At 41.5% G+C, this 16,039-nt stretch overlaps 1 protein-coding gene across 2 annotated transcripts in view; it reads left to right on the top strand.

Annotated features, from left to right (window-relative positions):
- GALNTL6 (polypeptide N-acetylgalactosaminyltransferase like 6) overlaps positions 1 to 16,039 on the top strand; it is a 1,391,757-nt gene that overhangs the window by 1,277,252 nt on the left and 98,466 nt on the right. For both annotated transcript variants that reach the window (XM_070480689.1, XM_070480690.1), the window contains one exon: positions 14,328 to 14,435. In XM_070480689.1, coding sequence (XP_070336790.1) covers positions 14,328 to 14,435 — 108 coding nt within the window. The remainder of the gene's footprint in view (positions 1 to 14,327; positions 14,436 to 16,039) is intronic.

Genomic DNA, 16,039 nt, shown 5'->3' with positions numbered 1-16,039 from the left:
CCAGCAGGTTCCTCTGTCCATGCAGAAATATAGATCAATGGAACAAAATAGAAAGCCTAGAGATAAATCCACATACCTATGGACACCTTATCTTCGACAAAGAAGGCAAGAATATACAATGGAAAAAAGACAACCTCTTTAACAAGTGGTGTTGGGAAAACTGGTCAACCACCTGTAAAAGAATGAAACTAGAACACTTTCTAACACCATACACAAAAATAAACTCAAAATGGATTAAAGATCTAAATGTAAGACCAGAAACTATAAAACTCTTAGAGGAGAGCATAGGCAAAACACTCTCCAACATAAATCACAGCAAGATCCTCTATGATCCACCTCCCAGAATATTGGAAATAAAAGCAAAAATAAACAAATGAGACCTAATTAAACTTAAAAGCTTTTGCACAACAAAGGAAACTATAAGCAAGGTGAAAAGACAGCCCTCAGATTGGGAGAAAATAATAGCAAATGAAGCAACAGACAAAGGATTAATCTCAAAAATATACAAGCAACTCCTGCAGCTCAATTCCAGAAAAATAAATGACCCAATAAAAAAATGGGCCAAAGATCTAGACAGACATTTCTTCAAAGAACACATACAGATGGCTAACAAACACATGAAAAAATGCTCAGCATTACTCATTATCAGAGAAACGCAAATCAAAACCTCAATGAGGTGCCATTACACGCCAGTCAGGATGGCTGCTATCCAAAAGTCTACAAGCAATAAATGCTGGAGAGGGTGTGGAGAAAAGGGAACCCTCTTACACTGTTGGTGGGAATGCAAACTAGTACAGCCACTATGGAGAACAGAGTGGAGATTCCTTAAAATACTGGAAATAGAACTGCCATATGACCCAGCAGTCCCACTCCTGGGCATACACACCGAGGAAACCAGACCTGAAAGAGACACGTGCACCCCAATGTTCATCACAGCACTGTTTATAGTAGCCAGGACATGGAAGCAACCTAGATGCCCATCAGCAGACGAATGGATAAGAAAGCTGTGGTACATACACACCATGGAATATTACTCAGCCATTAAAAAGAATTCATTTGAATCAGTTCTAATGAGATGGATGAAACTGGAGCCCATTATACAGAGTGAAGTAAGCCAGAAAGAAAAACACCAATACAGTATGCTAACACATATATATGGAATTTAGAAAGATGGTAATGATAACCCTATATGCAAGACAGAAAAAGAGACACAGATGTATAGAACAGACTTTTGGACTCTGTGGGAGAAGGAGAGGGTGGGATGATCTGAGAGAACAGCATCAAAACATGTATATTATCAAGTGTGAAACAGATCACCGGTCTAGGTTGGATGCATGAGACAAGTTCTCGAGGCTGGTGCACTGGGAAGACCCAGAGGGATGGGATGGGGAGGGAGGTGGGAGGAGGGTTCAGGATGGGGAACACATGTAAATCCATGGCTGATTCATGTCAATGTATAGCAAAACCACTACAATATTGTAAAGTAATTAGCCTCCAACTAATAAAAATAATTGGGAAAAATAAAAAAAAAAAATTTAAAAAATAAACAATGTTGTGTTAGTTTCAGGTGTACAACAAAGTCATTCAGTTATAGATATACATATATTCATTCCTTTTTAGATTCTTTTCTCAGATAGATTATCACAGAATATTGAGTAGAGTTCCTTGTGCTATATATAGTAGGTCCTTCTTGATTATCTGTTTTATATATAGTGGTGTGTACATGTTCATCCTAAGTTTCTGATTTATCCCTCTTCCCCACGTTTCCCGTTTGGTAACAGGAAATTTGTTTTCAATATCTGTAAGCCTGTTTCAGTTTTGTAAATAAGTTCATTTCTATCATTTTTTTAAAACTAGATTCCACATATGAGTGATATCATACGACAGTTGTCTTTCTCTGTCTGATATACTTCATTTAGCATGATAGTCTCTAGGTCCACCCATGTTGATGCAAATTGCATTAATTCATTATTTTTTTATGATTTAGCAGTATTCAATGAACAGTGCAAAGTAGAGTAAAACAATAGAATGGGTAAGACTAGAGGTATCTTCAAGAAAATCAGAAATATCTAAGGAATATTTCATCCAAAGATGGGCACAATAAAGGACAGAAATGGTAAAGATCTAATAGAAGCAGAAAAGATCAAAAAAAGATGAAAAGAATACACAGAAGAACTGTACAAAAAGGATCTTAACAACCCAGAGAGCCATGATGGTGTAGTCACTCACCCAGAGCCAGACATCCTGGAGTGTGAAGTTAAGAGGGCCTAAGGAAGCCAATAAAGCTAGTGAAGGTGATGGAATTCAAGCAGTGATACATAAAATCCTAAAAGATGATGCTATTGAAGTGTTGCATTCAGTATGTTAGCAAATTTGGGAAACACAGCAGTGAGCACAGGACTGGAAAAAGGCAATCCTCATCCCAGTTCCCAAAAAGGGCAGTACTAAGCAATATTCAAACTATTGGACAATTGCACTCATCTCCCATGCTAGGAAAGTTATGCTCAAAACCCTCCAAGCTAGACTTCAGCAGTACATGCACCGAGAACTTACAGATGTTCAAGCTGGGTTTAGGAAAGACAGAGGAACCAGAGATCAAATTGCCAACATTCACTGGATCATAGAGAAAGCAAGGGAATTCTAGAAAAATATTTACCTCTGTTTCATTGTCTACTCTAAAGCCTTTGACTATGTGGATCATAACACTCTGTGGAAAACCCTTAAAGAGTTGGGAATACCAGACCATCTTACTTGTCTTCTGAGAAACCTGTATGCAGGTCAAAAAGCAACAGTTAGAACCCTATATAGAAAACTGACTGGTTCAAAATTGAGAAAGGAGTACAACAAGGTTGTTACTGTCACCCTGTTTATTTAACTTAAACACAGAGCACATCATGCGAAACGCCAGGCTGGATGAGAGTGCCAGGAGAAATAACAAGCTCAGATATGCAGATGATACCACACTAATGGCAGAAAGCCAAGAGGAACTAAACAGCCTAAACTGGAAGGAATTAAAGTGGAAGCATGATAGATTTCCTCTTCTTGGGCTCTAAAATCACTGCAGATGGTGACTGCAACCATGATATTAGAAGATGATTGCTTCTTGGGATGAAAGCTATAACAAACCTAGACAGTGTATTAAAAAGCAAAGACATCACTTGGCCAACAAAGGTCCATATAGTCAAGGCTATGATCTCTCCAGTAGTCATGTCTGGATGTGAGAGCTGGACAGAGTGCAGAAGAATTGATGCTTTCGAACTGTGGTGCTGGTGAAGACTCTTGAGCATCCCTTCGAAAGCAAGGAAATCAAACCAGTCAATCCTAAAGGAAATAAACTCTGAATACTCTTTGGAAGGACTGATGCTGAAGCTGAAGCTCCAATACTTTGACCACCAAAAGGAAAGAGCTGACTCATTGGAAAAGACCCTGATGCTGGGAAAGAGTGAGGGCAAAAGGAGAAGAGGATGAAAGAGGATGAGATGGTTGGATGGTATCACAGATTCAATGGACACGAACTTGGGTAAACTCCATGAGATAGTGAAGAATAGGGAAGCCTGGCGTGCTGCAGTCCATGGGTTCATGAAGAGTCTGACATGACTTGGCAACTGAACATCAACAACAAAAACAAATATTCAATTTTACGTTTGTACACATCTTCTTTATTTATCTGTCGAGGGATATTTAGGCTGTTTCCACACCTTGGCTATCATAAACAGTGCTACAGTGAACACTGGGGTGCATGCCTCTTTCTCGATTACCTTGAAAGTTATATTTAAGGATACTAGAGACCACAGCTTATATTTTTAATGGCAGCTAAATGGTGGATTATCATTAAATAACTCAATTGTTTGGGATTAACCTTACTTTATATCAATAAGCCAGTATTTCATGTATTCGTTCATACTTACTGAGCATCAACACTGTGTCAGGCAGTGTCCTAAGTACTTAAGATACATCACTCAATAAAAGACAAAGATTCTTGCTGTTGTTAGGAAGAGAAGCAGAAAAATCAAACCTAGACAGCATATTGAAAAGCAGCAACATTGCTTTGCCGACGAAGGTCCATATAATAGTCAAAGCTATGGTTTTTCCAGTAGTCATATATGGATGTGAGAGCTGGACCATATAGAAGGCTGAGCACTGAAGAACCGATGATTTTGAACTGTGGTACTGGGGAAGACTCTTGAGAGTTCCTTGAACAGCAAGGAGATCAAATCAGTCAATCCTAAAGGAAATTAACCCTGAATATTCACTGGAAGGACTGATGCTGAAGCTGAGGCTGTGATTCTTTGGCTACCTGAGGCAAAGAGCCAACTCACTGGAAAAGATCCTGAATGCTGGGAAAGATAGAGGGCAGGAGGAGAAGGGAACGACAGAGGATGAGATGGTTGGATGGCCTCACCAACTCAATGGACATGAATCTGAGCAAATTCCAGGAGATAGTGAAGGAAGGGGAGCCTGGTGTGCTGCAGTCCATGGGGTCGCAAAGAGGCGTATATGACTTGGTGACTGAACAACAACAACAATGAAGAAGGGAGATATACGCTGAGTTAGAAGGTGTTAAGTGCTACAGAGCAGAACTAGAGTGGGGTATTGAGGGCTCTCATTAAATAAACAGTGTAGGGTGAGACAGTGTTTGGGACCAGAGGACTTGGAGGGAAGATTTGAAAGAGATGAGGAGTTAGCCATGGGGAGTTTTGGAAGAGAATTCCAGTTGGAGGGACTAGCCAGGACACACACCCTAAGGTGGGAGGGTGTCTGGCATTTTGAAGGAACAGAAAAGAGGCCAGAACTATGAGAGTGGCAGGCGGGGGCGGGGGGGATGTGCAGAGCAGGTGGGAAGAGGAGGAGGCAAGACTAGGGAGAGAGCAGGCTTCGGAACTGAATGTGCTAGTAAATTTTTTTTGAACATTTAGATCACCGTTTCATTATAGTATATCATGCTTCATCTTATACCTGATAATGCTCCCTTGTTATCCTCCTGACTATCAGTCTCTTACTGAAACTAATTTCATATTCTGTGTGATCACTGTAATTGTGCAATTCCATTCAATTTAACATTCTCCATGTCTAAATTCCAATTTGCCGCTGATACTGAAAAGTGATTAAAAAATAAGGCAAGCATTCAATTATTCAGTCAATTCGAACTACATGATGAAAACAACACACTGTGCTCATTCATGGATAAAATAACACTGCTTTAAAATATTTATGTTATCAACAAGAAGACATGTTATTTGTAAATCTAAAACTTTTCTCTGAGAATTAGGTACTGAAGTATGACAATGCCATAATTTTTAAAGGAATATCAGCAAATCATACTACCAGTACATGTCTTTTAAAAATGTAAACCACATCTTTCAGAACAAATACAGGGTTTGAGAAATGCCAGAACAATTGTGTTCCCTGATGAACTGTGTTCCCATAATATCACCCAAACACTCCTCTCTAGCATGTCAGGATATGGATCCCTCTACTGAAACAGGCATTGCTACAGGAAGACCGAAAAAAATTAATAAGTACATGGTGATATCCGTGGTATAAAAACAAAAGAACTCTAAGAGCAGGGACAATTGAGTTGGTGCATTTACAATGAAAGCGAGTTGGCCCTGAGGTCGTAAGAGGCAGGACTAAATGGGGAAAGTCTGAGGGTCCCTATGTAAGTAGGATCTTAAGTATAATTGAACAGGAGATGATCCTACTCAGCAAGTAGTTATCATCTAAATACTAAGCGAACTATTACGTGCATACAAATAAGTCACTTGCTTCCAGTTGTCATGAGCACCGTCTCCACGTGAAAGACAGTTCCCTGCTTATATGCTCAATAGAAGACTCACGCAGCTAAATTCACATTTAGGAGCTTGTCAGGTGGCTCAGTGGTAACGAATCCACCTGCCAATGCAGGAGATGAGGAGATGTGGGTTTGATCCCTGGGTCAGGAAGATTCCCTGGAGAAGGAAATGGCAACTCACCCCAGGATCCTTGCCTGGGAAATCCCATGGACGCAGGAACCTGGTGGGCTGCAGTCCATCGGGTCGCAAAGAGCTGGACACAACTTAGCAACTAAACAACAGCACACGTCAAGAGATGGGAAACAGGGAGGGGAGAGTTTCTTTAGAGAGAACAAGGCAGGGCAGCAAGCCCTGAGGAGGGGAAGGTGGTGCTTTCCAGAGGATGGAAAACAGGCCAGGTAGGGGAGGGAGAGGGGAACAGCAGAGAGTCATCAAGGGCAATTAAGCAAAAACAAGATAATAGAACCTTTGGAATTTTTATGCAGGAGTTGTAACACTACCCTGGCAGCAATAGAAAACCACTCACGGATTTTAAATAGAAGCACGATAGCCTCAGATTCATGCTTTTAAGTGATCACAGTGGCAACGTGGAAAAAAAATAAAGTGTCGGATTCTGTACTTCTTTCCAGCACTCATGTTAGTATTTTTCAAAACTCTGAAAATTTTCTGAATTTGACTTAGCTATAAAGAAAAATTTCTGAGGGGAAGAATTTTAAGAATTAGGAGTAGGTTATCACTAGAAGACAAAATTGCGCTCATTGGAGACGGTGGTGGGCAGGATATTGAGGTGCCTGTCTTCCTTGAGTTACTCCTACAAGTATGTTACATTCCAGAGCACCGGAAATTTGGCAAATGTCATCTCTAATCAGTTTACACTAAGCTAGGATGATGATCCTGGTGGGCCTGGCCTTGTCACAGGAGCCCCTGTAAAGCGTGGCGTTTTCCCCAGCAGGGAGAACAAGTCAGAGAGATTTACAGTCCGAGAAGGGTTCTATGTGAGAGAGGTTGGCCATGGCTGAGATGGAGAGTTCACGGAACAAGGAACTGAGATTGGTCTGGGAGCAGCCCTGAGCATCACCAGCAAGGAAACACGGCCCCCGTCCTACTGCCGCAGGACCTGGCTTCTGCCAACAACTCAGTGAGCCCAAAGGCAGATTCTTCCCTGGAGGCTCCAGAGGAGTGCTCAGCTCAGCTCAACCCAGACTTCAGTCTCATGAGACTCCAAGCAGGGGACCCCCCAGAGCCTACATGTCCTCTGTCCCACAGAACCATGAGATCACAAAAACATGTGTGCTGACGGGAGCCACTAAGGCGGTGGTAGTTTGTTATGCATCCAGAGAAAGATCTTTAAAAACTGGATTGGGGGACCTCGGAAGAGAATTAGAATTTCCTTTTTGCATGTCTGTGAGGTTATTTTGCCCTACCTTGGAAAGAAAGGCAACAATGATTTATTTAACTTCCAATCGTGGCCATCCTTACTCTGGTAGACTCTCATGAGAAGTATTTAGTCTGCTTCTGAGACTTCCGTGGTGGCTCAGTGGTTAAGAACCCGCCTGCCAAAGCAGGAGACAGGGGTTCCATCCTTGATCAAGGAGCTAGGTCCCACATGCCTCAGGGAAACTAAGTCCATTCGCCACTTAGAGCCTGTGCCCTAAAGCCCGGGAACCGCCAACTACTGAGCCCACACGCCCTGGAGCCTGTGCTTCCCAACAAGAGAAGCCTCGGCAGTGGGAAGCCTTCGCACCACAACTAGAGAACAGCCCTGCTTATCGCAACTACAGAAAAAGCCCATGCAGCGGTGAAGACCCAAAGTTTAATTAGTTAATTTTTTTAAAAAAGAAGTATTTAGTGTGTTTCTGCCTGCTGAGTAGTCTACAAGAACCACATCAACCAAAAAGTAGCTTAAGGTCAAAGAAGTTTAGGCACTGCCCCAGGGCTTGGCTGCATCTTGCCCTCCTTCATCACCATCCCTTTGTCTTGCAGGAGAGACTGGCCACCTCACCAAGTGCTGAAAGCACTTCGATCCCTTATTATGAATACTAAACACTTGTGCCAACAACTCTCTCTCTCCCAGCTGTGGGTGGTAGGCAGGCTTCTTTCCCTTGGTACCTGCCTACCTCTGACATTTCATTACACACACAGGTCTCCCCAGCATTCTCTGCCCTCCCAGTTCCCACCCCTGCATCTGTTGTCTAATTACTCTCCAATTTTCTCTCTTTAAAATGCACAGTTAATAAAAGGAAATAATCTCTCAAACATCCAGGCTATCTGATTCAGTTTTTCGATGGAGTTTTTGATACAGTTGTATTAAAAATCCATTACACTTGATTTAAAATGTCAGAAGAGACCAAAAACAGAACAAAATGAAATAAGGTCACTAGAGTGGACCAGCTGCTATAATACTCCCCAAATCTTAGGAACTTAGCCTCAGTCAGACTGCTGCAACACTTTGACCCTGGCTGGGAAGGGAGTCATGTGCTCTGATCCACCCAGGTTTCTAGATACCCAGACCCCATCCATTTAGTGATCCTACCACCTTCCAGGGGATTAGAGCCCTCCTCTGAATCTTCTGCAATTAGTCAGGCTCTGGGAACAAAGAGAACTGTAAAGAAGGGGGAAAAGGATGCTCACGCTCACTGACTGGGGCTCAGAGCTGACACACGTTCACTTCTCTTACATTCCACTAGCAAGAAACAGGCATAGAGCCCCTTCTGAAAAAAAGGGACCAGGAATTATAGCCTGGCAGCGCGCCCAGTCCTTCCCTGTGTCTCCCACAGTGGGATAAGATAAAATCTGTGGGTGACCCATTAAGTTTCATCATGCGTTAGAGTTCACCTGCTTCCCAGGTGGCATTAGTGGTAAAGAACCAGCCTGCCAATACCCGGAAATGTAAGAGATGCAGGTTCCATCCCTGGGTCTGAAAGAGCCTCTGGAGGAGAATGTGACAACACACTCTAGTATTCTTGTCTGGAGAATCCCATGGACAGAGGATCCTGGTGGGCTACAGTCAAGTTATTACTGCATAATGAAGCACCCAGAACCTACAGCATAAAACAAGCATTGTGTCAAATTCATGGATTCTCTGGATCCTGAATTCAGAAAAGGTACAAAGGAAAGAGCTCATTTCTGCTGCACGATATCTGGGGTTGCAGGTGGGGGTGGTTCGACAGCTAGGGGCTGAAGTCATTTAGAAACCTTTTTGATATTAGGAACTAGTTTCATGGAAGACAGTTTTTCCATGGATGTGGGGAGAGGGGAGTTTGGTATGATTCAATCACATTACATTTACTGTGCACTTTATCTCTGTTGTTACTACATCAGCTCCACCTCAGATCATCAGGCATTAGATCCCAGAAGTTGGGAACCCCTGACCTAAAGGAATCTTCATTGACATGCCCAGCGGTTGATGTTGGCCATTGGTGAAAACAATTGAGGCTGTTGACTTGAGTGTGATTTTCTACAGCGGGGTCAACTCAAGGAGTCAGATTTCTTAGCTGGCAGCTCAGATCTGCAAAAATGAAGGTCTCAGTGGCCAGGCAGAAGCTCTGCTGCCTTTGATGACCTCGGTCACTTCTGCTGGCTGTATTCTATGGGTCTGAGACTTCACAAGCACATCCAAACCCAAGGACAGGGGACACAGTCCCACATCTCAGTGGCGGGTACCAAGGTCACATGGCAGAGGAAACATTATGGCAACCAGCTGGGGAAGGTGCAACCTCCTATACGTATTATCTTAGAATGGCTGAATTTCAGTGTTTGAAAGTACTGTGTATTTTACAGAATTGGGGCCAGCAAACTATGATCCACTGCCTATCTTTGTCATCAAAGTTTTATTGAAATACAGTCATGTTTCATCTTAGCTGGGCTTCCCAGATGGCACTAGTGCTAAAGAACCTGTCAGCCAATGTGGGAGACATAAGAGACGTGAGTTCGATCCCTAGGTCAAGAAGATCCCCTGGAGGAGAGCACGGCAACCCACTCCAGTGTTCTTGCCTGGAGAATCCCATGGACAGGGAGCATAGTGGGCTACAGTCCACGGGGTCACAAAGAGTAGGACACGACTGAAGTGCCTTAGCATACATGCATGTTCTTAGCATACATGCAGAGTTTTGTAGCTGCAAGACGACATGCTCAGCAAAGCCTCAAGTATGTACTTTTGTTGTTGTTATTTAGCCACTAAGTTGTGTCCAACTCTTTGTCACCCCATGGACTGTAGCCTACCAGGATCCTCTGTCCATGGCATTTCCTAGTCAAGAATACTGGAGTGGGTTGCCATTTCCTACTCCAGGAAATCTTCCCAACCCAGGGATCGAACCTGCATCTCCTGCTTGGCAGCCAGATTCTTTACCAATGGGCCACCTTGAAGTTGGACCATGAGGACTCATATCTCTCTTCTGAATGTGGCCCGTTATGTGGCTCTGGGCAAGGGAGCTTCTAGACTGCCATGTTTCCACCTATATAATTGGAGAAATAGTAAAGCTGGTCGTGGAGTTGTGGGCATTAAATGAAAAAGAGCACAATGATGCAAAGGTCTTATTAATCCACTCACAAAATATCAGCTAGATCAACTGTACATCCAGAGTTACACATTTGTCTACAAAGTGTCATTGATTGTATCCACAAGTCGGTTCTCTATGTCTGCATCTCCATTGCTGCCCTGCAAATAGATTCATCAATACCATCTTTCTAGATTCCATATATGCATAAATATACAATACTCGATTTCCTCTTTCTGACTTACTTCACTTTGTATAATAAGATCTAGGTTCATCCACCTCGTTAGAACTGACTCAAATGTATTCCATTTTATGGCTGAGTAATATTCCTGTATTATATATATGTACAACAACTTCTTCATCCATTCCTCTGTTGACGGATATATAGAATGCTTTCATGTTCTAGCTATTGTAAGTAGTGCTGCATAAATGCTCAGTTTCATGTGTCAAAGGCTACCCAAGCACGTCCAGATATTATTCTGGATGTTTCCAGGAGGATGTTTTTTGAATGAGATTAACATTTAAATTGGTGGATTTTGAGAAAAGCAGTTTCTGTCCATAGTGAGGGTGGGCTTATCCAGTCACTGAAAGGCCCCAGTAGAACAAAGACTGGCCATTCTCAAGCAGGAGGGGATTCTGCCTGCAGACTTCCTGGCTTGGGACTTGAATTGCAGCCCTTCCTGCATCTTTAGCTTGCTGGTCTACCTTGCAGATGAATTCCCCCAAGCCTCCTCAATTGCATGAGCCACTTCCTTTAAATAAATGTTTCCCTCTATGCATACCTTGTTGGTTCTGTTTCTCTGGAGAACCCTGACACAGATACACAATGTCTTTTAAAGTGAAATATTGGAAGAGGGAAAGAGAAATGCTTATGTCTTACACGTGGTTCTGAGAAATGAAGTATATGCTGCCATTAACATTGAACAAGCATGTCACAGTCATCCTCAATGCCAGCCCTCCAAATGACAGTTTCTGAGCCCCAAGAGCACCCAGGAAGGAAAAGAATATCCATGATCTGGCACCGATCAGACTGCAGCCACTCCCCACAGTGAGCACTGAGGAACTCAGGTGTGAAAACGCAGGACACCGGCCCCAGACAGCTGAGGTGCACATGAAAGGAATGACTTCAGTGAGCCCAGGCTCTTGCATCTTCCCATACACAGAAAAGTGCTAAATTCCTTAACTTGGGGTATCTGGTTTTCTCTAACTCACAAAAATACTTCTGATGTTCAGACTACCTGTCCTTTGTTACAAAACTTCTGTATAACCTTGACTGCTCCCCTCGCTTCTTCAGAGCAGTTCTCTCAGGGCTGTCTCTCTCATCTTTTCTCGGGAGATGCTATCTCCCAGCCTTGAAGTCCTAAAAATTCCCACTGAATAAAACATAGCACTCAACTTTTAGGTTGCATGTATTTTTTTCAGTCAACAGTTCCAGCTTCTTTCACTAAGAGAAATGGCACTCTAAGTAAGACTGGTGAACAAATGCTGAGGGAACCCCAAGGGGAAGGCAAGTGGATTATTAAAACAATACTCGGTTGCTCTAAATGCATTTAAGATTACCCATGGTATCAATTTCAACTTGGTTCTGGATCAAGACATCATAACTCTGCACAGATCATGTAAAGCTGGCAGGATCAGTGAACCTTCTAAACTATATAGTACAGGCACCTGGAAAGATCCCAAGAGACTGGAGCAATTAAAGATTAAATGTGAAAAGGGGAAAAACAAAGATCTGTCCCCAGACCTGTCCCCCAGACACAGTGGGTGAGACAGATAGAGAGAACAGCATTGAAACATATACACTACCATATGTAAAACAGAGAGCCAGTGGGAATTTGATGTATGACACTGGGAGGTCAACCCAGTGCTCTGTGACAACCTAGAGGGGTGGGACGGGGTGGGAGGTGGGTGGGAGGTCCAAGAAGGAAGGACATGTGTGTACCTGTGGCTGATTCATGTTGATATATGGCAGAGACCAACACAATATTATAACTATCCTCCAACTAAAAATAAATGTTAAAAACTGTTACATTATCTCTTTTTTTAATCATTTTCTTGCAATGAAAACAGTTAAAAATTCTAGCATATACAAAGCCTGCATGTATGTGTTGATAGTTAGTTCTTTTATAGTAAGTAGCCTGTTATATAAAACCATAATTAGTGGTTAAAGCGATTAGTCATGGTAAAATACAACCAATTAATTTTTGTTGCTAAATATAAGTACAGCATCTTAACAGATATCCTGAGTTTTCCATGTCTTGAGTTTACATTGCTAACCAATTATTTTCTGTACCTAAGAAAAGTTCAGGGGTCGGGAGAAATTAGAACACAACCCTCATTTTTTAAGTAAACTCTACTGAAAGTTTACCTCTACTTTACCTAGAGGTAAAGTGTGGATAAACTTATGTTCTTTAATTCATTCACCAGTTTTAGGAATTTCATGTTTACACTTCGAATTTTTAATTGACATTTAAATTCCAATGTTATTTCCTCAAATGATTCCACGAGATTGTCAAAACAAATATCTATATAAATAAGACATCCAACCATTAAACCCCAAAGTAATACAACAGCTGTAATAAATTCTACTAGAACTTTTAAAAATGTCACCATGTCTATGGAAATTGGATATAGTGAACTAATACTTTGGTTGTTTACTTTTATGAATCTGAGCTTTTGAAAGTGTGGGGTTACCTCCTAGATGAATGAAAATAATGAGAAAAATAAATAAATAGGACCTAATAAAATTTAAAAGCTTTTGCACAGCAAAGAAATCTATAAACAAGATGAAAAGACAACCATTAGAATGGGAGAAAATAATTGCAAACAAAGCAACTGACAAAGGGTTAATCTCCAAAATATATAAGCAATTCATACGGCTCAATATCAGAAAATCAAACAACCCAATCAAAACATGAGCAGAGAGCCTAAACAAACATTTCTCCAAAGAAGACATACAGATGGCCAATAAACACATGAAAAGATGCTCAACATCACTCATTATTAGAGAACTGCAAATCAAAACTGCAATGAGGTTATCTATCACCTCACACCCATCAGAATGGCCATCATCAAAAAATCTACAAACCATAAATGCTGGGGAGGATGTGGAGAAAAGGAACCTACCTGCACTGTTGGTGGGAATGTAAACTGATACAGCCACTATGGAGAACAGTACAGAGATTCCTTAAAAAACTAGGGATAAAACCACCAAATGACCCAGCAATCCCACCACTGGGCATATACCCTGAGAAAACCACAATTCTAAAAGATACAGGTACCCCAATGTTCACTGCAGCTATATTTACAATCACCAGGACATGGAAGCAACCTAGATGACCATTGACAGGTAAATGGATAAAGAGTTTGTGGTACATATACACAATGGAATATCACTCAGCCATAAAGAGAATGAATCTGGGTCAGTTATAGTGAAGTGGATGAACCTAGTGTCTCTTGAAGAGAGTGAAATAAGCCAGAAAGAGAAAAACTAACATATAGATATGGAATCTAGAAAAATGGTACTAATGAACCTAGTATAGAATGGACTTGTGGACATAGTAGGACAAGGTGAGGGTGGGACAAATTGAGAAAGTAGCATTGACATGTATACACTATCATGTGTAAAATAGTGGGAAGTTGCTAAATAACACAGGGAGCGCAGGCTGGCACTCTGATGACCTAGAAGGGTGGGATGGGGGGACGGAAGGAGGCTCAAGAGGAAAGTGATATATACATATATATACACATACATGTGTGTGTGTGTGTATATATATATATATATATATATATGACTGATTTGCATTGCTGCAGGCAGAAACCAATGCAAAATTGCAAAGCAATTTTCCACCAGTTAAAAAATAATTTTAAAAAAATGAAAATGTGGATTTTTTTCCTGGCTATTGATAATAAATAGAAATTATTGATACAGAGACTTTAAGAAATTTTAAGATTTTGTGTAACTCTTGCTAATAATTTGGGGGCTTTTGTATGAAATGTACTGTTCTCTTTTATGACACTTCCAATTTCCCCTTTGTAGGTCTGGATGTGTGGAGGAGAAATGTTTGACGTTCCATGTTCCAGGGTCGGTCATATCTACAGGAAGTACGTCCCTTATAAAGTTCCATCTGGGACCAGCCTGGCGAGAGTGAGTAACTGGGGATCAGAATGAGCCAGGTTTGATAAGGCTTTCCGTGGGCAGAATGTGAAACCTCACACATGATCTAATTAAAAGCATCTGATCAACAAACAAACCCACCCCATGGCCATTCCATGTGGAAGGCTTTTAAGGTAGAGCTTCCTGTGTTTCTCAGAGTTTTATTCCCATTCCTTGAGGAAATAGTAGTTATGATGCTAAGTCTTGTTATTAATTGTATCAAAGCACTTTCACATACATCATATTTATATTTATATATGGTGACTCAGATGGTAAATAATCTGCCTGCAATGCGGGAAACCTGGGTTCAATCCCTGGATCGGGAAGATCCCCTACAGAAGGGAATGGCAACCCACGCCAGTATTCTTACCTGGAGAATCCCATGGATGGAGGAGCCTGATGGGCTACAGTCCATGGGGTTGCAAAGAATTGGACCCAACTGAGTATGAAGCCCCAGTATGATTATAACTAATCTTCACTTACACCTTCTGAAGTTAGTACTCTTATTTGTATTTCCTAGATGAGGAAACTGAAGCTTCGCTAAGTGGCTCATTTCTAAGTAGGGGTTTAATCCCAGGGCTAAACCCTACCATGGGGGTTGGGGGTAAGGATAAGTAAGTCAGAGGCAGAAAAGGGTAAAGGGAAGACGAGAGAGGTATTTCCCAACTCCGCCTTCTTCTCCTTCAGAACTGTAGCATGCACACACACAAGGTCAGCTCTGCCTAAGGTTTTGCCTCATCATCTGCAAAATCCCAAAATTGGCCAAGTCCAACATTTTTTTTAGATATTGTTTTGAGTAAAACCTTTTTCTTGGACCAAACACAAGGATGATTTTCTCCTCTGCTGTTTAGAATGTGTGGGAGAAGGTGGTCACAATGCCTACTGTAAACAATACTGACATTTCCTGTTTCCCATGTCCTTTCTCTCCACCCCTTGGTCACTTTCAGGCTCCACAAGGTATACCCGCTACCACTCAGATCCCAGGTCGAGAAAAGGGGTGTTTTACCACCACCCTCTGCACTATGTCCCCCTAAGAATCTAATCCCAGATGAGTCACGTTGGCTTCTTTAATAATAAGGCTGCAATATATAATCAAGTCTTTTATATAAATTTCAGTAAGCTCACACAATGAGCTTTTTATTTAAAAAAAAAAAAAAAAAGTTCATTAGAATTCACAAAGCCAGAATTTTTCTTGGAGTTATTTGCTACCATTCTCCCAGCACCTAGAACAAGGGTCAATGTCACTCAAAAAGATGTGTTGAAAGAATGAATGAATGAGAAAAAAACTAAGACAATAAAATGCCACGGGTCTCGGGTCTTATTAAGATGTAAACATTTTAATGAAGTTTAATAAAATTCTCATTTATAGTGAGTCTCTTATGGGGAGAGAGGATCCTGCCTTATTCCCTTTCTGAGATTATTTGTCTCATCGCTGTCTATTTTCCCAGGCATATCCGTAACCTCTCTTATGGCAGTTTGAACTGATGGTGATAAAGTTACACTAAATACACCTTAAAGGGAGAGAGTCAGGTTATTCTTCCCTTCAAAGAAATTAATCAGGCATGAATAACATAATCTATTAAATCATTAGAGAA

Source organism: Odocoileus virginianus, chromosome 18 (genome assembly GCF_023699985.2).
Source record: "Odocoileus virginianus isolate 20LAN1187 ecotype Illinois chromosome 18, Ovbor_1.2, whole genome shotgun sequence".
Classification (NCBI taxonomy): domain Eukaryota; kingdom Metazoa; phylum Chordata; class Mammalia; order Artiodactyla; family Cervidae; genus Odocoileus; species Odocoileus virginianus.
This window is presented reverse-complemented; position numbering and strand designations above follow the sequence as displayed.